This window comes from Camelina sativa, chromosome 16 (genome assembly GCF_030686135.1).
Source record: "Camelina sativa cultivar CO46 ecotype springtype chromosome 16, ASM3068613v1".
NCBI classification, from domain to species: Eukaryota; Viridiplantae; Streptophyta; class Magnoliopsida; order Brassicales; family Brassicaceae; genus Camelina; species Camelina sativa.
The window spans coordinates 29,690,831-29,715,193 of NC_141895.1; the positions used below are offsets into that span (position 1 = coordinate 29,690,831).

At 32.3% G+C, this 24,363-nt stretch overlaps 3 protein-coding genes and 1 long non-coding RNA gene across 6 annotated transcripts; 2 read left to right on the plus strand and 2 right to left on the minus strand.

Moving 5' to 3' along the window:
- Window positions 1–1,916: 1,916 nt before the first annotated feature.
- On the plus strand, window positions 1,917–4,539 carry LOC104752819 (equilibrative nucleotide transporter 7). Its single transcript, XM_019237614.2, has 10 exons — window positions 1,917–2,049; window positions 2,327–2,378; window positions 2,502–2,606; window positions 2,714–2,869; window positions 2,964–3,107; window positions 3,192–3,297; window positions 3,406–3,578; window positions 3,648–3,811; window positions 3,919–4,177; window positions 4,282–4,539. The coding sequence occupies exons 2-10, from the start codon at window positions 2,343–2,345 to the stop codon at window positions 4,390–4,392; spliced, it is 1,254 nt and encodes a 417-aa protein (XP_019093159.1). The 5' UTR covers window positions 1,917–2,049; window positions 2,327–2,342; the 3' UTR covers window positions 4,393–4,539.
- A 98-nt stretch (window positions 4,540–4,637) lies between these two features.
- On the minus strand, window positions 4,638–7,605 carry LOC104752820 (uncharacterized). Its single transcript, XM_010475076.3, has 5 exons — window positions 7,291–7,605; window positions 5,783–7,091; window positions 5,436–5,699; window positions 5,191–5,346; window positions 4,638–5,060 (listed from the first exon to the last, which is right to left on the minus strand). Exons 1-5 carry the CDS (start codon window positions 7,305–7,307, stop codon window positions 4,941–4,943), a joined length of 1,866 nt encoding a protein of 621 aa, XP_010473378.1. The 5' UTR covers window positions 7,308–7,605; the 3' UTR covers window positions 4,638–4,940.
- A 3,428-nt stretch (window positions 7,606–11,033) lies between these two features.
- Window positions 11,034–13,852, minus strand: LOC104752821 (transcription factor bHLH112). 2 transcript variants are annotated; one of them, XM_087493042.1, is made up of 8 exons: window positions 13,148–13,852; window positions 12,637–13,042; window positions 12,397–12,504; window positions 12,246–12,311; window positions 12,026–12,091; window positions 11,881–11,940; window positions 11,635–11,786; window positions 11,034–11,271 (listed from the first exon to the last, which is right to left on the minus strand). In XM_087493042.1, the coding sequence occupies exons 1-8, from the start codon at window positions 13,462–13,464 to the stop codon at window positions 11,268–11,270; spliced, it is 1,179 nt and encodes a 392-aa protein (XP_087349168.1). In that variant the 5' UTR covers window positions 13,465–13,852; the 3' UTR covers window positions 11,034–11,267. The 2 variants fall into 2 exon arrangements, with proteins under 2 accessions (XP_087349168.1, XP_087349169.1); XM_087493043.1 differs by lacking the exon at window positions 11,034–11,271 and having other exon boundaries at window positions 11,631–11,786; window positions 13,148–13,642.
- Window positions 13,853–22,348: 8,496 nt separating this feature from the next.
- LOC147926095 (uncharacterized) lies at window positions 22,349–24,323 on the plus strand. Of its 2 annotated transcripts, XR_015583931.1 has the most exons (3): window positions 22,349–22,492; window positions 23,073–23,185; window positions 23,280–24,323. It is a non-coding gene; the product is annotated as an uncharacterized LOC147926095 (long non-coding RNA). The 2 variants fall into 2 exon arrangements; XR_015583930.1 differs by having other exon boundaries at window positions 22,349–23,185.
- Window positions 24,324–24,363: the final 40 nt, after the last annotated feature.

Genomic DNA, 24,363 nt, shown 5'->3' on the forward strand with positions numbered 1-24,363 from the left:
GAGACTTGTGATGAAGAGGGAAGCTATGAGGCAGCAGCATCGACTTCTAATGATTCTCAGGTTACATAAACGATATTTATCTAAACAAATAAATTAGTGTATTGATTTTTAGCTTCATTTCTTCAATTTGCTTCTGTTATTTTCGTGGCTCAACTTGTCATCATGATGATTTCTCTTTATTTTTAGGGTTTCGCTTCTTCTTTTTTTTTTTTTTTTGATTAAGGTATATTTTTTTGGGTTGATTCGTTTTAATTTCTAAGATTAACTTATAAATCTTGATCATTACCAAAATATATTTCTTAATTATTAATTTTATTTTTGATGATTCTCTTAATTGTTATCGTTATTTTCTTTGTTTAATTAGGTCGATTTTTTAATTAATTGATCTGATTTAATTTCTCGTTTTACTTTAAACATGATTAAAATATGAAATATGAAAGTGATATGCTTAAATTATAGAAGAAGATTTGTTGAACAAAAAAGAAGAAGATTTACGTTTGTTACCCAAGAAAGCTTTTGAAGATTTGTTGAGTGATCATTTTCCTTTTAACAAAATTCAAATTTCCTTTTTAAATCTCTAAAAAAAATATCTCCACATTAATTGCCTTTAATTTTCTTTATCTTCAACAAAATTTCATTAAGAGATAATGTTATCGGGCCTAGTTAGTTTAGGTCTAATATGTCCCAAATAGGATTTACATCTTCTATAAATAAAGTAACTAAGGACGCTTCATACCTCTCTCTATAACATATTTTTGTGTATAATATAATGACTTTATATTTTGGTTTTAAAGATTTTTGACTTTAAGATTTTAGGATGCTTTTTTATATTAATATCTGATATTATTTTTCTAAGCTTGAAAACTTTGGTTAGTTTTATAATATATTTTATATAATATATTATGTATTTTATATTAATTATTTTATTTTATTTTATTTACATATGGGTAACCCATATAACCCATTTAACCATTGGATTTTATATTATTGGGTTTAGGTATATAAATTTAACTCATTATAATAAATAGGTCGGGTTGAATCCGTGCACGAAAGTCTCGAACCCACATGGGCATGGGTTGGATCGGGTCGGGTCAGATTCCCATTTTGACACCCCTATCCAAAATACAAAAAAGAAAAAAAAAAAATACATGTTCTATGAGAAGGGAATATGAATATCAATAAAAGACATTTCATTAATATATCTCGAAAGGATGATTTTGCCTGAGTAAAGACATATTTATAGCAAAGAAGATGAAGAAAGCTAAGTCACTGACAAAACCGGTCTTAATTTCAGGTTAATATACGCGACAAATACTCCTAAATTTCTTCTCGACATGTGCCAGTTCTCGATGAAGATAACTATAAATTTGGAAGGAAAATATAAACAGAAAAAGTTTGGACGTAACAGTAAATAAGACCAAATCACAAACAAATAAAACAATTGTTATTTTCGTAATTAATATCATCTTCTTTATTGCTACTAGATAGTAGATACAGTTACTCTTAGAACCAAAATCAAACCAAAAAAGCATATATAGTCATTATTAAAATTTTTGACAAAAAGAAGTCTTTACAAAATTCTGTTAAATTGAATAACAGAAGAATTTTAACATTCTATTAAATTCTGTCAAATTCACTTTTCCTATATCTCTCCCCTTAATGTAAATATATAAATTACTGTAATTTAAACTCAAATTCTAAAATAAGAGCAATCTTCAACCATAAAAGTTAAAACAATACTAACTTCTAATATCTTTTAACATCGTCAAACAAAAAAAATAAAAATTTCACACGCATTCAGTGGAATAAGTGAATATATAACACAGAATCTTATGTTATTAAAGTAAAATATATATTCCCTTTTTTATCAGATCTATTTTATATTTTAGCCAAGATTTCTCAAATTACATATATTTATTTCTGTTTTTTATCTGTCAACGAATCTTTTCCGGATAAAAATTGTTACGAATCATTTGGGGTTTTTGGGTACATCGTGAATTTCTTACACAGTACATCGTTTGCTGCCAACTTTGAAAAAGTTTTCCTCAGGTGAGTGTCATTTTTTTTTCGGATTCTTTGCCTTTTCTTTCTTAAATCAACAATCAAACTTCAAGGTCTTGTTTTAAGTATCATCTCGATTCGAGTACGTACTTATGTCTCTTAGAGAACATCGTCTTTATCTTTTGAACTAATGCTTCATATGTGTATTGGGGATTCGATATGAATTATGAACCCTAAGTAGACGTTCAATTGTCTCGTCTATTACATTTATTCGCTAATAAAATTTATATACGAAGTATTGTTTTAAAGATTCTGAATTTTACAGGATTTGTGATTGCCCGATGAGTAATCCAGAGGATATCCCTAGCAGGCTCGAGGTTAGTGTGAACACTTTCATATTAATCAATCATTCATTCATCCTATATATAATCTATATTACATAGTACATATCATGTATATAGTATTTATGCAACTTCTGAAATAAATTCGTTGATGAATAGGGTAAGAATGTAGCACGACTTGTGTGTTGTATCCTTGGAATAGGGTCTCTCGTGGCATGGAATGCAATGTTGACCATCACTGATTACTATTATCAAATTTTTCCGGTATGAATCTTTCGGTATCAAGACAGATTCAGTCAAATAATATATATAGATATATCAGTTTAATTCTGTACGTTTTGGTTTTGTTTTGTTTTCTTGTTTAACAACAGAAATACCATCCTTCGAGGGTGCTAACAATAGTTTACCAATTGTTTGCGAATGTGTTTATAATAACACTTGCCTTTAAAGAAGCTAAGCTCAATACTCGCTTTCGTAACATTTTCGGGTACAGCCTTTATACCGCTGGCACCTTTTGTCTCATCATTGTAAGTACACTCTCTTTGATTCTTTCTTTTGTAATGTCGTCAGTTTTACAATAATATAAAGTAAGTGATTTTGATTCGATTCGGTTTGGTGAAGTTGGATCTTGCTTCGCATGGCAGTGGAAGCGTAGCAGCATATGTTGTCTTGTGTTTGATTGTTGCTGTTTTCGGGGTCGCTGATGCTGTTGTACAAGGTGCAATGGTTGGAGATTTGTCCTACATGTGCCCCGAGTTCATCCAGGTATATACTGTATATATATTTGTTATGCTATATAGTATCGATTTAGCTTAATGTTGTTAAAATGTTTTTGATCACTTCTATCAGGCCTTCATGGGCGGTTTAGGCATAGCTGGAGTTCTAACCTCCGGATTAAGGCTTATTACAAAAGCAATCTTCGACAAGTCTCATGATGGTCTTCGAAAAGGGGCTTGTAACGTTATCTCCTCCTACAAATCTTTTTAATTTCAAAATTTTGTCACATATCATATAGTATATACAAATTAAAATAATTTGACTCATCATGTGTTTTATTCCGCAGTGCTGTTCATAGGAATCGCGACATTGATCCAGTTAGCATGTGTTTTTCTATATACATTAGTCTTTGCTAAGCTCCCTATCGTGAAATACTACCGTGCCAAGGCTGGTAAAGAAGGGGCCAAAACCGTTTCTGCGGATCTGGCCGCAGCTGGCCTCCAAGACCAAGCTGAACAGGTATCTTTCGGTTTTATTTTAATCCGATACTGTGTTCTCTATTCGGCTGATTTAGCTCTCTCGTAAAAGGTTCAACAAATGGACGAGTCCAAGATCCAAAAACTAACCAAGAAGCAATTATTACGAGAAAACATAGATCTTGAAATCAATCTATTCTTGATTTACGTGGTGACGCTATCGATTTTCCCCGGATTCCTCTACGAGAATACAGGAGAACATCGATTGGGAGATTGGTATGCATCATTAACACAAACAAAAAAATCCATTCAAAATATGCTGATAGTGTGGTTACATAAAAAATTTTAAAAAACCATTTATATGTTTTGATTGTGTTGAAAAGGTATGCACCAGTTCTAGTAGCCATGTACAATGGATGGGATGCAATCGCGAGGTTCATTCCCTCGATCAAAGTGTTAGCAATAGAGTCGAGGAAGTGGATCACTGTCTGCGTTGTGGCACGTTTTTTGCTCGTGCCGGCCTTTTACTTTACCGCTAAATACGCTGATCAAGGATGGATGCTTTTCCTCACCTCTTTCTTGGGGTTGACTAACGGTTATTTAACCGTTTGTATCTTCAGCACTGCACCAAAGGGTTACAATGTAAGTCACTTGACTCACTTCTCTCCCTTTACAAAATAAATCAATCTCGGTTTGATTTGGTTTAATACCGGTTATGTTAAATTGGTTCAATCAAATTTGTATAGGGACCTGAAGCAAATGCATTAGGGAATTTGATGTGCGTGTTTCTATTGGGAGGGATCTTCGCTGGTGTTTGTTTGGGTTGGCTTTGGCTCATTGGCAACGATTCGTTTTAGAAATTATAACTAAGGCCGAATACAGTATTTTGTAGTACTATTTGTATTTTATTTTTCTGTGCCAAAGTGCACAAATTATTAAAATCATCTCATTTTGTTACTAGTGTGTTTTCAAGAAATTGATTTCTCACACACTTTTGTTTAAAATTTTACATTTTTTATTTATTTCAAATGTAACTAGTGGGTGTGACAAGTTATGTTTTGTTGGATTCATTTCAACTAAGATGTTGCACTGAGCACTCTTCTTAACCAAATAAAGTATAAGAATATGAATATGTAACTGCAAAGTGTTGAGCATCATTCTGAAATCACTCAGATTTTTAGCACAAAATACAAATTCTCTGTTGCTAGAATGATGAAGAACATGAAAGAATAAGCAAAAGAAATGAAGAAAAAAACACCAAAAAAAAAAAAGAACTCAATGTTCTTTTGTATTTCTCTTAAATATGTATGTTTCAGTTCTTCACATCCTAAGACAAAGAAAACAAAATCTGGCTCTCAATGTTAAACTGGTGTAAAAAGAATAAAGATTGAACCTTTTTCCAGTCCTAAGGTGCCATCAGTCCATCAATTGTGTAAGAAAGTGATTTCATCCAATCGCTTTTCAGCAGCATTTTTTGTAACGTCCGCATTACATCGTATCTCGGATCGAGTTTTCTTTGCCAGCCCTATGAAAACGCGGAAAGATTAAGCCGAAACCTCAGTGTTGTTAGATTTGAAGCAAACTTGAAACATCCAAGAGACTGTGAAGCACTGATGTAATACAGATACATCTAGCTAAAGATCATATAAACTCACCTCGAGAACTAATGTTGTAAACATCACGGTGGATACATTGCCGTCGATATTAACTCTATGACGCCTCATTTTCTCGAATAGTTCGTGCATACAATCAGCTGGATGGACTAAATCTCCTTCCTCTGTTCCCCAAAATGTAAATGCTTCTTCTACTTCCTGTCAACATGTGTATTGTATATAAACACTACGAAAATGAAGAAATTTTGAATGATGTAAGAGAAGAAACACAGAGCAAGAGATCTCACCTGGATAAAGGCCTGTGGATCAGGACAGTTCTGTTGTTTAGATAATTTTAGTGTTCGTTCAGCAGCAGTCTTGCCGTCTCTACGTGCAACTGCCTTGAAAAAACCTAGTAGGTTATCTCGGTCAACTTTTGAGAGTTCTGCAGTCATGCCTACATCTAGGAAAATGATGTGTGGCTTCCTCGATCTGAAAAGACCTCTTGGAGTATTGTTTGGCCGGACAAGAATATTCCCTGGATGCATATCAGCGTGAATGAAGTTGTCAACCTGAAAAACAAGAATCAAAGCAACTTTAAGTTGTAAAGCGGCCGAGATAAACAGAAAGATACACGTCGAGAAAGAGGCAGAACCAGGAGCATCTTCAAGAGAGCATGAGTTCCGATATGAGCTACTTTAGCCTTAAGCCGTGCATGTCCTTCTGAGCCATCTACATAACGAGCCACACTCTCCCCGTGCTCATATGTCTCAACCAAAACGGCGGGATGTACAAGTGGATAGATGGGCTTAGGGAAAGAGACATCTTTCCATCCACGGAAGTTATATATAAACCGACTCAAATGAGAAGCTTCCCTTGAGAGATCAACTTGGGACAACATGTAGACACTAAACTGTTGCACACACTCGTCCAATCTAAGCCAGTTCAACCCCGGAATAAAAGTAGTTAGCTTCGCCAAAAAATTGATGATCACAAAATCTCGCTTCATCGTTTGCTCAACACTAGGATGTCTAACTTTAACAGCAACTTCCGAGGACTTCACCTTTTGTCCTGGATACTGAAACTTCAAGGAAGCTCGGTGTACTTGAGCTATACTCCCAGACGCCACAGGCGCCTCATCAAATTCCTCAAATATCTCAGAGAGTTTACGACCAAATGCATTTTCGATGGATTTTTTGGTGAACGCGAAACTATGCTCAGGAGCATTACTGTGAAGCTTTGAAAGCTGCAAACACAGATCCTTATTAAACCGATCAGGTCGTGTGGCAATCCATTGACCAAATTTGATAAAAGCAGGACCAGCTCTTTCCAGAGTCCGATGAAGTATCTCATACTGTAGCTTTCTAAAACGAGGACCACACGCAAATTCTAACAACGCCATTATAACATTTGGAGAAAACAAAACAGCTAAATAGAGAGCTCTCCCAAACAGAACCACACCTTTGACCGCAGAAATCATTAAAGACGAGATAACGATAGGGAAGTTTAACGAACTCCTAAAAGGAGAAATGCTTGTTGAAGGAGAATACACCAAAGGACTTGAAGCCACCCTTTGCGCATATGCCACTTTTCTCAAAGTAAGAGCCAGGAAACCAGGTAACATAAAGTGAGAACGGGCTAAAGACAAGCTAACCACTTGAGCAATCTGAGTTATCCGAGACAAGTTCCAAGTACGATTCATAGCTACTCTATAAAGAAACCTTTCCCAAGAAGCTTGAGCATGTTGCTTAACTACATTGCTCGCAGATAAAACCGAATAGCTCCTCCTTGCGAGATTATGATGATTACCTAAAAAGCTTCCTTTAACATTGTGAAGAAGACCAAATGTGTGATGTCCATGACTCTGAATTCTGAACTGTGGCAACCTTACAGAAACCCTAATAGCTGTTCTATTACTCTGATTCGAGAATAGAGTTCTCTTCACAACTCTAGTGATCACAAATCTGCAAAAAAAAAAAAAAAAACCAAAACCACACAAAGTAGGGTCTAATCAAACGAAGACTTTTGGAGAGGAAAGTTCACAACTTTATAACTAAAGACTCGATTTTTAAAACCTATGAATCAATTTAAGCCATCTCCGGCCAAAACTAATCGGATTTAGAAACCACGAAGAGGACTCTGAATATGAGAATAGAGACGAACCTTGAGAATAAGGTCATTGCGAGAGAAGACAAGGGAAAGGTTGGTTTTTTCGTATGATTTTAAAACCGTTGAACGTTGGGAGCATTATATCATCGATGTTTTTGAGTTGGGATTTAGGGCAAGAGCAAGCTCTTCCTTCGCCTCGCCGGAAAAAGAAGGTTCTGGGTTTTAGAAGCTGAAGAAAGATTCCGAGAGATGAGAAAGTCAGTGATTTGGGGCGGAGAAGAATGGGCCCCACGAAAAACCCTCGTGGGCTTCACGCTAAATTTTTTATTTGTCGTCTTAATTTATTTTTATACTAAAAATAAGAGTTGTAAATTTCTAATTTTCTACAAAAACTTTAATTTATAATTTTTTAAAAAAATCTTCTTTTGGTGTTCTAAAAAGAAAAAGAATTTTTTTTGATGAGGGTTTGTGACGTTTGTCTTTTTACTGTAATGTTTGTGGTGCAATTTCAAATTTGTTTCTTAATATAATAATTTGTTTCATTCGTTTAGAACATTTAAAAAAGAAAATTATAATCTCAAAACAATTTTTCCAATTAGTACATTAATACCTTTAATTACACTTTAGTCCCACATTTCACAAAATTTTTAAAATTCTCAAAATACTTTAGCCCTTTTATTTTTGTAACTAAAATGTTTACTAAAAAATATTAAATTACTAATGAAATAAAACGACATAACTAGCGGAGAGAGCTAGAACTCTTTTTCTCACGGCCTCAGGCAGAGACTTGTTCCTTCTTCCCCAAATCGACACTTTAGCCACTTTTTTCTTCCTTCTTCTTCTCCCAGATTCTGCCTCTTCTTCCTTTTGTCCTCATCTTCTTCCTCATGTATATAGAAATGGCATTTTTCAACCTATCAGAATCTTTCTTTCTCTTGAGACATTCAGGATAAATGAAAGGATAGTCTATGACAGGCTTATCATCACACAGCCTTTGACTCGCAATTCCGTACGCATATCTTAAGGCAACCCCGGTTGGAACAGCAACCGCATTCCCAACCTGAATGTGCCTGTTACAACATTATAATTAAGTTCATTGTTAGAATGAACAACTTATGGATGTAGTAGTAACATGAAAGGAAAAAAAAAAAAAAAAAAAATCTTGAGGACTTTCTTTTGTTGAACAGGGCATGTAGCCTACAGCAATCAAGAAATCCTTGCAGTCTTGCATTTTCGCAGCCCGAGAGAACTCGGTTTTGGTTCGGTTGAAGTACACGCTCTAGATAACTGATTTTTAATACACCGAGGAAGAGAGACCAAGAAAATATTAAAAAAATGTGCATATAGAAGAAGACCAAACAAAACCTGGTTGGTGAGGTTGTGCTCTTGTCACGACCGTGTTTGCAATCTCATCCCACCACATACGACCACATGGCCTGTGTTTCATATAATAGATTATCACAATTTAGTGAGTAAAGGTCATTTTAAAGTGTTTAAGGTAACATAACATTACTTTGTAGTTTTTCCTATTTGATATTTGACTACATAATCAGGTACCTGGGGTAAAAAGACACAACTTGTCATGACAGCAATTAAACAAAAATAAAAGATCATAAGTTTTGGGCTTGGATTTGTATTGTACCAGAGGCTTTCCAGACTCCAGCATTACTTTCTCAACAGAAGGGTCTAATTGTACTTTTTCCCCTTAACTATCAGACATGGGATATCTGTGAAGTAGGCACCCTGTGAGCAATACGAATTGTACAATAATATCACAACTCATGATGTTCTTAAAAAGCATGAATTATGATATTACAACCCATAATGCTTTGTACCTTCTTCTTGGTTATGTTGCATGTTCTCACATAATCATCTTTATTCAATAAGTAAGGTTGGTGATCGTAAGGTTACTTCTCACATGAGTATATTTTCATTCCAATGATTTTTCCAACCAAATAAATATCTTTCTATTGATTTTCAAATAATATACAAAGGATAGGAATATTAAATGGATATATTTTGATTCATGAAAGTAGACGAATAAATAAATAAACTCTTTGGAGGAAAATAAGCCGTGTGTCTTTGTGATTCTCCTCGAAAGCTTAAAAATATATAAGAATAAAAGATTTTTTTATCTTTTTACAGATAAAAGGAATAAGGCTTTTAAGCTTCAATCAAACAAAGCTTATAGCTGAAGATAATAAGAACTTGTTATCACATAAAGCAAAAGAGGATGAAACTTGTTCGTCCTTTATTGTACATCTAAAAGACTAATATTATGCCCATAATGTTTTCTTTTGCCTTTTATATTCATTTTACATTATGTATGATCCTCATTTCTTTTGGCGCATGGCATATTTTGTCAAACTCTATTACAATATTGATTCTAAACGGTTAAATGTCATTTATTTTTATTTTTCAGGTAGGACAAGGAGATAATTTGATTTGAAACATATTCTAGTTGATGCTATCTTTCACATCTAATTAATATCCAAAATTCCGAACTAGTCCTGTAGTTTATGCTCAATGATTTTTAATTGTTTGGTACAATAATGAGCCACCAACTAGCTATCTATTTGTAGTCGAATACTATTGTCTCTTTATTGGTTAAGAAGAGGGATCGAATGTCACTAGATTCACAAACTTAGCGACTTAACCTACATATATAATAAAACTAATTAAGTTACGTTTTAGTTTTATTTAAATTCCAAAACCACAGATTATCCCAAGTCCAAGACTATGTGAGTTTATTCCTATATATAACCGCAGAAATCTACAGATGAACGCAGACCATTTTTTGAGCTCGAGACAAAGGATCTAGACGAGCACGAATTGTTTGCATGCAATTACAGTAAAAACATACTACTGTGCCCACAACATGACAACATCTTTTGTAGTATGTTTTCACCGTATTTACTTCTTAGAATCTAGAATACTGGCTGGCTCTCCAAGCTATGTTCTTTGGTTTGGACTTTGGAGAAAAATAATTTCAATAGGGCAAAATCCGAGAAAACAAAAAAAAAAACCCCATAGTGAAAACATACTACAAAAGATTTACACATGCAAAATTTAATCTAAGTTTAAAATATCGGCTTATTATGCATGGGGCCTCTTGAGTATTTTATCAAGATTGAGATCTTAGTAAGAATGAAATTCTGCGTATATTTTAAGTGACATAATTGACAGTTAGACACACATACATGTTTTTATATTATAAGATATGAATAATCTTTGTCTTCTGTGTAAACATGAATGATGTTGAATGTCAAATTGGTATATATTTATCAGTATCTGTACTAAACCATATATGTATATTCAAATCATAAAGTAGGGAGCGGTGGACCGCTTGTCTACTGGCTTCCACTACCAAATTTTCATAATATATATTTCTAATCGATCGAAGGAACAAAAAGTTGAATCCATGGGAATACAATGTATACATGGATTTGCCCCAAAAAAAACATGGATATGAACGAACATAAATACATTTGAACCAGGCTTTTGAAGATTAAAAATCGATCTGATTTGTATCCCACAAAATCTGGTTTATTATAATTTGATTGATATTTGTAATGGTTTTAGTCTTTAGAGTATTTTTGAAATGTAAATTAAATAGGAAATAATATATTTTACTCTCAGAGCATGTATATTGCTAGTAAAAAATTATATATAACGAGGTTTTTAAATTAGAGTTTTCCCTATTAACTCTTGTTATTTTTTACCATACTAGTTTATGGAACGTTATACAATAGATATATTTTGTTTTTAAAGAACTTCATACGAGAAACAACAATTAATGATGGCACCAACGGCAAAAGTATGTATATATAAATTCAAGAACAATGACAGGAACAAAAGGTTCTTCAACATAAAAACAACCCATATCTGCTAAATTCAGCAATAAAACCCCATAAAATATTTTTAAAAAGAAAACGAAAATACATTAAAATTATTGCCATGCTTTAGAGGCTCCAAGCTGAATTTAGCATATGTTCCCATCCGTCTTGACAACCACAACGCTATCTCTTTAATCACCTATATATAAAATCAAAAAATCAGAAATTTAGCGTAATTATTACGTATATAACATGATTAGTATATATATGTTTATTTTTAGTTATTTTAATAAACCCTATTAGTTTATAATAGATTATCCCATATTTTCTAAGCCCTAAATCATTCTTGCTTTTGTAGTTGGTCCCCTCCAACACCATTGTTGCCTCTGCCCACATTTGAAGAGTCACTTCTCCTTCTCCTATCTCTACTTTTTCTCCAAGTAATGATCCACTTTGATCATGACTTGTGAATTTTTTTTCTCTCTTATTTTTATGCTAAAAACTAGTTAATAATATCTTGATGCTAATTAAGAACCGTATGGTATACGTTTATCTTCTCTACCTGAAATTGTTGCCCCCAAACGTTGGTGTCCAAAAATCTGCTGTTGTTTCGTTAGCCACCGGAAACGTACTTGATATCGGGACGAGACATAGACCGTGTGCTCTTAGCTCGTGATTCTCATTATTATCTTGATTCTTCGATTTACCAGATATCTACACGAATCCATATCAATTAGTAATTACTTATATTTCCATGACTATAGAGTCCAGGATAAACAAAAATATAACACTAGATCGAGTAATAAACCTGTTGTTGTTGTTGTTGTTGGCTCGAGGCTCCTTGTTTCATGTATGGAGTGCTTAGAACCTGTATTTTAAAACATTACTATATTTGCTAATTTGTAGGGTTTCTTGAATACAATGATTTAGTAGAGAAATCACAAGAAACGTACAGTGACTTGGTCGTGAAGAAACTTGATGTACTCTATAGCTTCTTGGAGAACAGATGCAGTATCTGTCTGAAGTTAAATAACACAAAGATATTAAAAAAAAAAAAAAAAAAAAAAAAAAAAATTAAGAACCTAGCTCAATATATAAATCCAACCAAGGAAAGAAATATATATTTTTGGTTGTATATATTTGGTTTTAATAAAATAAACACAAATCATTCACCTTTCCGAAAGGTGACACTAGTTGTTGTAATGAAGTAATCTGGTCCCTTAGATTCTCTTTTCTCACCTGTTACATTTACATCCATTTTATCCACCAAGAAATTGAATTAAAATAAAAGGTTAGAAACAAAACTTGAAATATGATCATGTACCTTAAAAGTTGGCAACGCTGAAGGCGTGGTGACTCTGGGTTTCTTCGCCTCAGATTCATTATCCTTTGCTTTCTTCAAAGACTCACTCTGAGCTCTTGTCTTCAGATTCTTCTCAACGGAAAAAAAAATTAATAATTTAGCTACAAAACTAATAATATATATACCTTTTAACAAAAAAAAAAAAAAAAACTTATAATATATATCAGCAAAATTATTTCAGACATGTATGAGATTATTTACCTTGGTTTTGTCATCGACACGAGTAGAGATTATCTGCGGAGTAGTTACAAAATTGGTCGGCGTCGTGTTGTTTACGTTAGTTGTTGATGAACTCCAAAAGGGTCGAGAATTTGGGTTGTTAGAGAAGTTGTTAATTAGTCCATAAGCGGTTTGATGATGAGGGTTTGTCTTATTCGCCCAAGAGAGTTGAGGATCGTTGATTAAACCACTTGAGGTGGAGATAAAGTTGTATGGACTTGGTTCGGGTTCGTAAAAGGTTCGTAACAAGCTTGAGGACGAAGAAGTTGATGGAGATGAAGAACAAGCTGGATTAAGTATATAAGGTGAAGTAGTTGTGGATAAGAATCCTTGGCCATTATCTTGATCTTGTGAGGTCCTTATGAAGTTTGAGTTTAAGTCTTCTTGTCTGAAAAACACAAAACAAGAACAAAGCATATCTTATGAATATTATAGATCTTGTTTATCAAGAAATTAAAAAACAAATTTAGGGTTTTTTTTTATAGGAATTTACAAAATGGTTTGGTTCCAATCTGTAGAAGAGTTTGAGGAAAACCCTAGACCCATCATCTGCAACGTCGAGTCAATCGTCACGGTGCTTCCTCCACTATCGGAATCCGCCTCTCGCTGCCCAAAAACGATATTGTTGTCGGTACAAGTCATCCTAGATTTGATATTCTCTTGGGAGCCAAAATCATCGGAAGTGATAGCAGCTCCGAAACAAGGTGACAAGAAATGATCAGAAGGAGACATAACGCTCCTTGGCGAGTTCCACCACGCGCCGCCTCCGCCACCACAAATCGCCGCCGTAGCTTGAAACTCCTCCGCCATATAAAGAGAACTGATCAGAAAGTTTTGATATATGCTTTCTTCTAGATCGTTTCTATAGGAAGGTCAAAGCTTATATGTATGAGTGTGTGGTATGTGATATGAAGAGCATTGAGGTGAAATTTTGGTATATGTTTACGAGGGTGTGTATGTTTATATAGGCAAGTACGGACAAGTGTGTGGAAATTACCGGAATTTAGTTGACATTTGAAGACAAAAAAAAAATATCAGCTAACATTCCCGAGTGAATTTTTTAAAAAAATATAAAAACTAATCTTGATTTTTTAATGTATTCCTTAGGCTAAATATTTTATCTGAAAGAAAACATGTTGTAATAATAGTGTTCCTAATCCCTAAATTTTCTTATATTATTCTAAGAACAACTGTAAGTGAGATTTGTTTCTTTGCTGCTTAGCTTTTCCAAGAAACGATAATTATCTTCTTATTTTAATTAATTAAATATTTAATTTGAGATTAGATAGGTGTTTGGTATTATGCAAGATGCCAAAAGGGGGATAATATTTATATTTAGACATTTTATCTAACGGTAACCTATATGATTGGTTGACACAAAAAAATTCTGAAAATCGATCGTTTGGTCAGAAATAGAAAACTTTTTACGACTGATTAAAGTCTACGCATGCGTATATATAACATACATTAAAAAAAAATGTACTGAAATATAAAGGTTAAGATTTTGAACAATGATATTTCTTATTAATTATTTATGCTTCCAACCATACATGATTTTTTTTAAATCAGATCAGTTTAGTAATTGCTCCCAAAGACAAAATATGACTAATTATTTAGTTTAGGCAAAGTATATATATATATATCATAATATTTTAGTTATATATGTAGTGAAACAGAAGGAGTATAATTTTTAACACCTACGAATATAATCACAAATAAAATATCCAGCAAATCATACTATTTTTAATTTTCACTATTCAATGATTTTTTCTTACATTACACATGTATAGATTTATCACTACGACAATTACAATATTTATTTCACTGTCGATCAGATTGTTTTGGTTATAAATAGTAGTATAAAATAAGATTTGTTCTTGTGGCTTGAGACTAAAGGGATAAATGGTATATGATGACGATCCTCGATCGATGCTGAGTTTCGATCTGTGTGTCACGTCACCGTTTCTGGACCTACTGTGTTTGTGACTTTTTTTCACAATCTCTTTATACCAAACGGTCCATATTCTTTTCAACTAGCTTTTTCTAAATTCCGTAAATATTTTATTCTTCAAATAAATTTGATAAGTCAATCAATTATTGCACTTTACTAATTACAAGTCACTATTTTGTTTTTTTTATCCTTTTTCTTAGTTTTTTAATTTCTATTATATGCGCAGCCACACAACTTTAATATTGGACTTGTTAAACCTTATAATAGTGTAACCCTATCTGTTATTTATGGGCATTATTATACCCGCTCGAATCACAGTTAACCGGGCTGTGTCACCGTCCAGAAAGTAATCACGTTTTATATATGGAAAGACATAGCCATATAAACACAATTTCGTAGAAAATTTGAGTCCCACCCGATCTGATCCAGACAAATAAAGTATAGTAATTCCAAATAATTTATCTTCAAATACATTTTTTCTGATCAAAACATATAACAAAGTGATTTGTGTTAGTACCCTTATTACATAAGCACCTAAATTCAATCAAACTCGAATATGTTATTGACAAAATAGGTTTAACGGGTAATCATATACGCTACGTACCCTTATAGTTACCAATCGCAAAGTGATATTAAAAACTTAATTCTATGACTTTTATATAATCCTTTTTTGGTTACTCATCACTGCTTTTAAATATTTTAGTATCGCTTACGTTTTCCTTTATCCATCATAAAGCTTATCTTATTTAATTTGTGTTACCAATTAGAACCAATATATATTTTGGTTATGAATGTTTGTAGCATAAAGGACTAGGAAATGTAAGTTCTAGTTCTAGTGCTGGTGATTTTGTGGTGTGGTACGGTCCATGTATTACTATCTAAATTTTAATATAATATAATGCATATTATTAACACAAAAAAATGTACAAAGTACGGTATTTCAACAATATTAGATGTGATAAAAAGGAAAAAAAAAAGATATAATCTATATATACATTTCACAATCGTTTTAAGTCATTATATTAGTTGTTATTTTATCTTTATAATAAAAAGATGAAACTGATGGAAAAAAAGAGAGATGAAAGTAATCGATTTGTGGTAGTCCAATGGATGAAACTTATCTTAAGTTTAAGAGACCATTTTCCATAGTTAGTCAGAATGGATATCTTGATAGACAAAAATAAATTTGACACTTTTAAAACTCTATTGATTAGTCATATTAAAAGAAAAATCAAACGAATTAAACTGGTAATACATTATTGGATAATATAGCTATTGTGGAAAAAAATAAGATTAATGTACTATTAAATGGTAATACATTTTTATTGGATAATTGGCTTTTGTGGAAAAATTAAAACTTAAAGGACCCAAATACTCTAATCATTTCTAAAAGAATTAATTGAAAATTGCTTAATGGTCTCTCTGTGCGACACAATGCGTTGACTTAAAGAGTTTTGAAGCGCTGAAATACAGAGACAGTTAGGTCAGATCCATGCGACTGGTAAGTTTTCGTCGTGAAATTAAAATTAATTTTATATAACCGTACCTAAGAAAGTGTCAAAACCAATTTGATCAACTTGCTTAAGCCCATCAGTCCAAAAAAAAAAATCTCTCGTTAACTGATACTTAATAGTTTAATCCAAAAAGTAGCTAGACGCAACGTGACTAACTTAATTTTCTATGAACACACTTGTTTAGTTTAGATTGATATTGGATAAAATAAAATTTATTGAACGAACGTTAAATAAAAAGGAATGTGTCACAGCCATCGTATGACAACATAAACTAGATCCGAAGAATCTTTGTCAGCATCGGTTATTTTCTCTAACGGTCTGGTCGATAGATCCCATCGATATGTAGACCGACACTCCTCTAAACTCTTTGTCGGTCGGCGTTTGGATTTTCTTTTCATCATCGAACATATGCAAAATAGCTTCCATTTTTGTTAAAATTTCTTCTTCCTTTTTTTTTCTTTTCAAAAGCATATTTTTTATAATTATCTAAAACGTACTTACTTATTTATTTATGTCAAAAGAAATCATTATCATCTTTTTTCGCTGTCAAATGCAAACACATTCTTAGATATTTAAGGCGGGCATACTTTACTTATCAATATCACATGTTTTTATAATAATCATCACCAATTCTTTGTTTTAGAATATTTGGTTTTCTTGCAAAAACAACGAAAATTTGTATGCAATCAAATAAAAATCATGTTCAGATTTAAGCAAAAGTTTATTCAATATAAACATGATGTCCATATTTCGTTTAGTCCACCTCAAGTGTTTCGATATTGAAAAGAGAGCTAATAATGTACATGTTCGGATCCCCATTCTACATGGATTATAGGCCAAAAGCCTAAACCTCTTGGTGGTAATCAGATTAATACAAAAAAAAAAAACTAAAAGAAAAAGAATCAGGGTTGAATCAAAACTACTAGTTTTGAAATGTACCGCATTTTCTTATTTTTCATAATAGTGCGATAATGCGTGTGTACACTTTCCGGCCGGATGTAGGAGTAAAACTTGATCACGAACAATGAGATTCATGCACTCGTTTTAAGAAGTTCCTAGTTGACGATAAATTGCTCCAAAATACGTATGTGATATTGCTATATACGTATATACAAATGATATATATACGTATATATGTATATATAGAAGCAATATGAGAAACATGAATGAAATTTTAAAGTAGGTGAAGGACAACGACAAGTAGTCAAAAAAAAAGGACCCACGCGGCAAATATGAGTGGAGACTTTGTTTGGCGCAGATAGTCGGATAAGTGTCAGCGACTCATTCTTTTCTTCAAAACCCCAAATCATCATCATCATATGTTCTTTACCTATTCGTTTGCAAAAGAATTGTTTTTCTTGTTTTTGTATATGTTTTGGGAAAGCAAATGTTTCTTTGTTTCTTAGTACATGATAACATTCTTTTTACACGTAAGTAACGTAACGCTGTTTCTGGGACTCACGAGAGCTATAAGTATAATTTTTATTTCCATGTAGTTCACATAATAATCTCCTTTACTAATCTGAAAAAGAGTCCCTATAACCTTTTGAATGCTTATAAAACTCATGAGTTCTTAGTGTAATACATTTCGATCCCGAAAATATAAACTACTATCATGTTTGGAAACTTTCTGGGTGATCAAATATATAGAAATGTGTTAACACGTTACAGTAGTTCGATTTGTTCAGTTTTTCGCTTTTTCAATAATATGAAATTTAAGAAGTTGCAAATCCTATACAATCCTTTTTCTAAAATATTTGAATTTGATTTAAATTCTAGTTTATGACCATAAAACAAAATGCAAATTACACATGTACACACCTTTTTTTTTTTTGAAAATTGTGAATTTTCATTACTGAAAGGGATTGTAGAAACTACAATTGTTTGTTACATAAGAGAGGCCTTGCCAAAGAAAAGATAAAAATCAAGGGCTAGCTGATGAATCATACACGGGTACATTGTATCAGTTACAAATGCCTTAGCCAATCTCGCATCAGGTTTTTGAAATTCTTCCGTTTTTGATGCAAGATTTGCATCAAGTTCGAGATGAAATTCTTGTAAAGGGTCATGTACACACCTTATAACTCTGTATGTCATTGTCATGTCATTAAACACTATACAAATGGTGCGTGATATTGCATATGCGACATCTATTGTGAGAATGAATGGCACGTAATAACTTTGATAAATAATTACCCAAGGAAACGTTAGAAACATGTTATTCATGTTTTGTCATACAAACACTGTAACGAATTAAGAAAATAAATGAACTGTCCGTAATTAATCCTAATCAAGAGTATAAAATAAGGAGTATATAGGACTAATCAAAGTGCTATTCTTTTGACCGTCATTGCTAAATATTTATTTGTCTAGAAGACTAAAATTATTTCTTTTCTTTACTCATGGAGCATTGGAGCTCACTACCCCACGTGTCTGTCACGGCCATGATGGTTTTTCCGATCGTATCATCGTTTTTTCGATCGTGCAAAAAATAAACTTTCGTTTTTGTAGTCTTCTGCATTTCATCCTAACGTCAGCATGACATCATGCATAGGAGATATATAATATTACAATACAAAAATAAAATTTTGTTTTGATAAATAAATGAAAATATTACTACAACATTTATTCTCAGTGGCTTTCATTTTATCTCGAAAAATAAAACAAATATTATTTGTGTTGTAAAAAGACTCATAGATAATATTATTTATTTTATGTATCATGAGATTAACAAATGAACTTTGATATCGACAATGGTTGGAAGTTTATATCCGCACAATCAATGAATTCTTACGTAAATTATATAAGTTTTTGCACATTATATATACATTCTGCCATTTTGATACAGTATCAAAAATATTGTTTTTCTGAGTATTCCACTGGGATTTTGGCTTATAACATTTACTCATTCTACCTAACTCGATTATTTGAATCTTTTTAATGGTTATTTTGTATTTTGAGTGTTACAAATCATATCTTTTTAACGTTTATTTTGTTTTACAATGAAGTTTTTGCATGTTGCGAAGAGATTATATGTTGTATACATTTTGTTATGTGGAACATTTAGATCATTTTGATTCATATCATAGTAGCTAGGGTCTAACTTTACATGTGTCAAACACAAACATATGTACTGTTAATTAACAAAAAAAAAAAAACCAGAAAAACAAAATATGTAAATCAATCGTTCTTTTCTATATCAATATGTGAATATGTGATTTTGAAGCGCGCTACTTTTGAAAAAACTCATATTACACCAACAGAACTACACACTCGTACTCTTGGGGAAAATCTGAAATTTTAGAAGATGGAGAAAATATGGAATTATACATATATAATAAGATATTTCAGTGCAAGGGTTTCTTCCCACAACATCTTTTAGCAACCATTTATTTGTATAGTATAAATTATGTAACAGTATTGTTAATGATTCATGAACTTATAAACTTGTAATCATGTTTTCTATACTTGGCTAAAAGGTGTGAAACTGGTAACAAGTTTTGAAAAAAGTACTTGTAAACTTTATCATTTCTTTTGAGAAAGTAATTTACACCCAAAAAATATAACCATTTGGCACGCTATAATGCACACAGCGCAATCAAAACATCTCTTTGGTTTATGTGGCTACCGATTAGTGGTTGACTAGTATTGGTCTTCTACTCTTCTTATAAGTTTTACCTTTTTTTAGGTAAGTTGACTCCTAATTTTTCTTATTTTTGTTTATTCTATTTTCTTAATTTTAAGTTTTAGGTAAAGTTGACTCCTAATTTATCTCTTTTTACTTATTTTCTTAATTACAATTGAAGGTCAACGCAGAACTCAAGATCAGTACGACTCTTCTAGATATCGTGCCAAGAAAACGACAAGAGCCGCCCCACGCTTCGACTCTAGTTTTGTCCTATTAATTTGTTTTCGAAATTATTTAATAAACAGAAATAAAACTCAAAGTTTATAGCAAATTATAATGAGAAAAAGAATCTTTGAAAGATCAACATGATTCATTTCAAATGTAAGATTATGCCTATATATAACCTTTGTAGTAGTAGTTGAGATAAAGCTAGAGGAAAGTCTCTCTTGCTATTTTTGGATAAAACATTTGCAACAACAAAAAAATTATTTCAATTTTGTTTACAAATATTTTTGTTTTATAATAGAGCATGTTATTGAAGTTAAATTACATACATTAAATGAAAATGTTGACAAAATAGTTAAATTTACGTTAGTTAAATAAACACAAGATCAAATAATCTTTTACATAATAACTTTTTCCTGAAAATTTTCACCTTAACATGATACATTACGCCAAACGATTCTTATGAAACGATAGTCTACGTTGCTAATAGTCGTTGTTTGAAACCCTATAAGAAAATGCAGTTCGTTATTCTCTTCTGCAAATCACGTATAATAATAATATTGGTTAATTGTTATAGAATTAGCTTACAAAAAAGGGTTAAATTCGGATTTAGAAACAGTAAATACTGTATTTTTTTTTGTTCTTTTTACAAATATATTTAATTTTATAGTACTTGTTTTTCATCTATAATATTGTCATACGTAGTCAATGCTTAGTTAATTTTTTTCCTTGTGCCGCAATATATTTCACTTGAAGTCTAGAACTAATAACAAATACATTCTTTAATGAGATGTGAAGGAGATAAAAAATGTGAAAAGTACGTTTCAGCCCAGAATTAGGTACACAGATTCTAAATTACTTTTAGTTTTGTTATAGATTTTTCTCCGTAATTTTCGTTTTTAATAGACAAAGCAATCATCATTACTTTCGCAGACTTCTAAGAAGGGTTCGAGAGAAGAAGTGAATAAACAACATCAATGGGTTTTTTAGAGTCTTTGAGATGTGGTCGACTCGTCTCTATTGGTCCCAAACTCAATTCCGGTATAAGTTGCCAAAACATAATAAAATTTGACTCGGTCTATTTGTTACTTTTTAGGCTTTGATTTTGTTTTTATAAATAATATATAGTATGATTTAACATATTATTTTTTTTTCAACTAAACATTAAATAAATTAAAAAAGAATTTCAAGATTTGTCCAAGGAGGAGGATAAAAGTTTACAAAAATAGATGCAGAAACTAAAGTTCTAGAAGACCAAGCATTTATTAACATATTAATTATGACGTTTAAGTTTGTATATTACGTTGAAGACATACCTTACATTGTGTGAAATGACATCAGGAATGAGCTGGATTTGCGAACCAGTGAAGGGCTACCATCTCTGGAGTCTCTCGGTGCTTCTATAAGAACAATTTATGCATGTGGACGTCTACTTTAGAAGTGTGATTTGTTTGAGACTAACTGTTCGGATCTATGTAATGTGACAACTGAGAAGCCTTAAGGGACTTAAGAAATTCATGTACTTGGATGAAACAAAACAACTCTTTTCAAGTTTCTCCATATTTTCAAACATTTATAATATTGTTCGTGAGGTACTGAGATTTTGTATAGCTATTAAGATGAGTAGAGAGAGGAAGACTTCTTTCTATATTCAATTTTTAGCTATTATGTCAGTGAGCAATTCACTGACTTCTTTCTATTACTATCTGCAACTGACGCTAAAAACTATCATACCATTTTCATCTTAATTGTGTTCAATTTAGTTTTCTTACACTTAAAATTCAGGTTTACTTCAGATTATATGGTAAGAAAAACTCATACCTCGAGTGGACTGGTCTATAAAGTATGTATAAACAATTTTCACTTCTTTTAAAATTTTTCGGCCCATGATAAAACAAGAAGCCCAAAAATATATGACTTCGTTTGTTTAATAGAGCTTTTAAGTATTATTTACTCGGTAATCAGTATAGGTGATTTGCGGCGTCGTTTTATTGGAGCCTTTGACTTTTATACCTCCTGATTTGATTCTGTTTTGTTTTACTCGTTTCTAAGTGTTGGCGTTACGGAACATAAGAGTACCGCTAGTGAAATTAACAGATACATATGTCTATATGTAGTGTCAGATCATTTCATCTCCCTAGCTAATTATACTAAAAGTTCAAATTTTAAATTGATATTAAATATTTTTAATGTAATTTTTGTAGTTAATTCATATTGCAATTTGATAGAAACCGTTTCATTTTCGGTTCCGTTTGGATTTCTTTTTTGGTCCCACAGCCCACGTTTCTTGTACCATTATTCAGACAAGACAAAGAATAATAATGTCTTATTGAAGACTGACTTAACGAAACCTTTCTAAAAGAAAAGAACCAATTTTGGGTTTCTTTTAGAAATTTTTAAGAGTTAATTAAAATTTAAGCATTTGTCTTAGAATACCTCTCGTTTTTAGGTACTTCACTGTTGCTCATCTCTAAAACAAGCACTTCTCATCTGTCTAAAGTCAATTTTGCCCTTCGGAAGGTGACGTCATTGCATCTTCGCTCTCAACCCAATTCACTCTTTTTAATCTGTGGGTTTTACTGTTGGCAAAAGAAGTGTTGTTGAATATCGTTCTTCCTCTAAATTCTAATCGGGAATCGATGACTTTTAACGAGCCATGGCCGCTGCACAATCACTAGTATCCGATTTGCTGGGTCTTCTTCGTTCTTGGCTTCCATCTTCTAGCTTTAAGGCGTTTGCGTTTGAATCTTGTTGCTGGAGTTAAATCTGTTTGCGATTTCAAACAAAATCAGAATCTTGATGAATGTTTGCTAATTTATTGTAATCTCTGAGAATTTTTTGATAAAATCATGGTGAAATGATAAAATTACTTATTCTTGTTAAAATATGTTGCGTGAAGTGATAGTATTAAGCTTCTCTTAATGTAAATTATTATGATTAAAGGGTGGAATTATTTGTGTTCAAGGCTCTGAGTTTTAGCATATGGCTAAAGTTGGTATACAATTTATTCAATGTCTGAAAGATCTATAGAAAGTACATGATAGTAAGTACCAACAATCTTTGACCTTTTTTTAATTAGGTCCTTAATCTTTGGTTTTAGACTTTTAGTCATTGGAGATGTGAGAGGAAGAGAACTAAAGGTTGGGATCGAGCTTGTGAGTGACTGGAAACACAAGACACAAGCCAAGGCTCTCTTGTTTGAGCAACTTAGAGGTAAACAACATCAAAACCAAATGCATCGATATTTACAAGTGTTAATGCAGCAATTGGTTGACCAAAAATGTTTTGCTCTTTTCTCTTAATGAAGAACTTGGCATTGTCGTTGGAAATGCAGGATGTTATGGTAATGTTTTCAGGTTAAAACCATCAATAGTTTTTTACTAAGACGATGCAGGTGAAATTCGTATTATGTATGACTTCAAATATATTTTCCCCGAAAGATTTTACAACATTGTGATTTCACTAGGTGGTGTTCATGCATGTCTGCTTCCTTTGTGATAATGAAGGTCTATTGTTCAAACGTGTAATTGGTAAGGTAGTTAAATATATCTATTGTGTTTGGGTTCCCCATTTACAATCTACTAGGGTTTAGTTTTAAAGACAAACATTGTGCTAAACTCGTTTTCCTTGGGTTCATTCATCCCTCTCGGCTTTAGGGGATAGTTTTGAACACAAACATGTTGTTAAATTTGTTTCCCTTGGGCTCATCCATCTCTCTGAGCTTTAGGCTACAGTTTTAAACACCACCGCATTGTTACATTGGTCTTACAAGGTTCGCTTTAAGGTATATAGTTTTGAACACCATCACCCAAAAAGCACCATGGCGCTTAGATGGACAAAATTTTGAGATATCTCCAACATCTTGTGCATGTAATAGTCGCTAGGTTAGTTATAACAAGCATTATAAAGATGTTATGCTTTCCAATGGTCTATACTCCTAGTATACTATGTTGATCTGAATTTGTATAGATGAAACAAATGTTAAAATCTCTTCATCATCCTGTAAAGGTACAACAATACATTAATTTCACTTTCAGGGGGAAGTGTTCACTTCTTCCTCTGGTTTTTTCTCTTATAACCTCCTTTGTATCAGCCAATTTCTAAAGATACGTTCATAAAACATGGTGAGATGGACGTGGATATCAAGAAGAATGGAGAGCTTCTCACTTTATCTCCCAACCAAACATATGTGTCTGTATTCCAATCCCAACATGAGAAGTTAATCTGAATTCCAAAACACATTATGTATTTTACCGATTTCTTTTAATGGCTAAAAAATTGTTATAAACGTCTTCTATGTGTACACAAAACAATGTTTGAGAAAAATACAGAAATATGTATCATGAATTCATGAACATGAAAAATAATATTATGTACACGAAATCAACCAT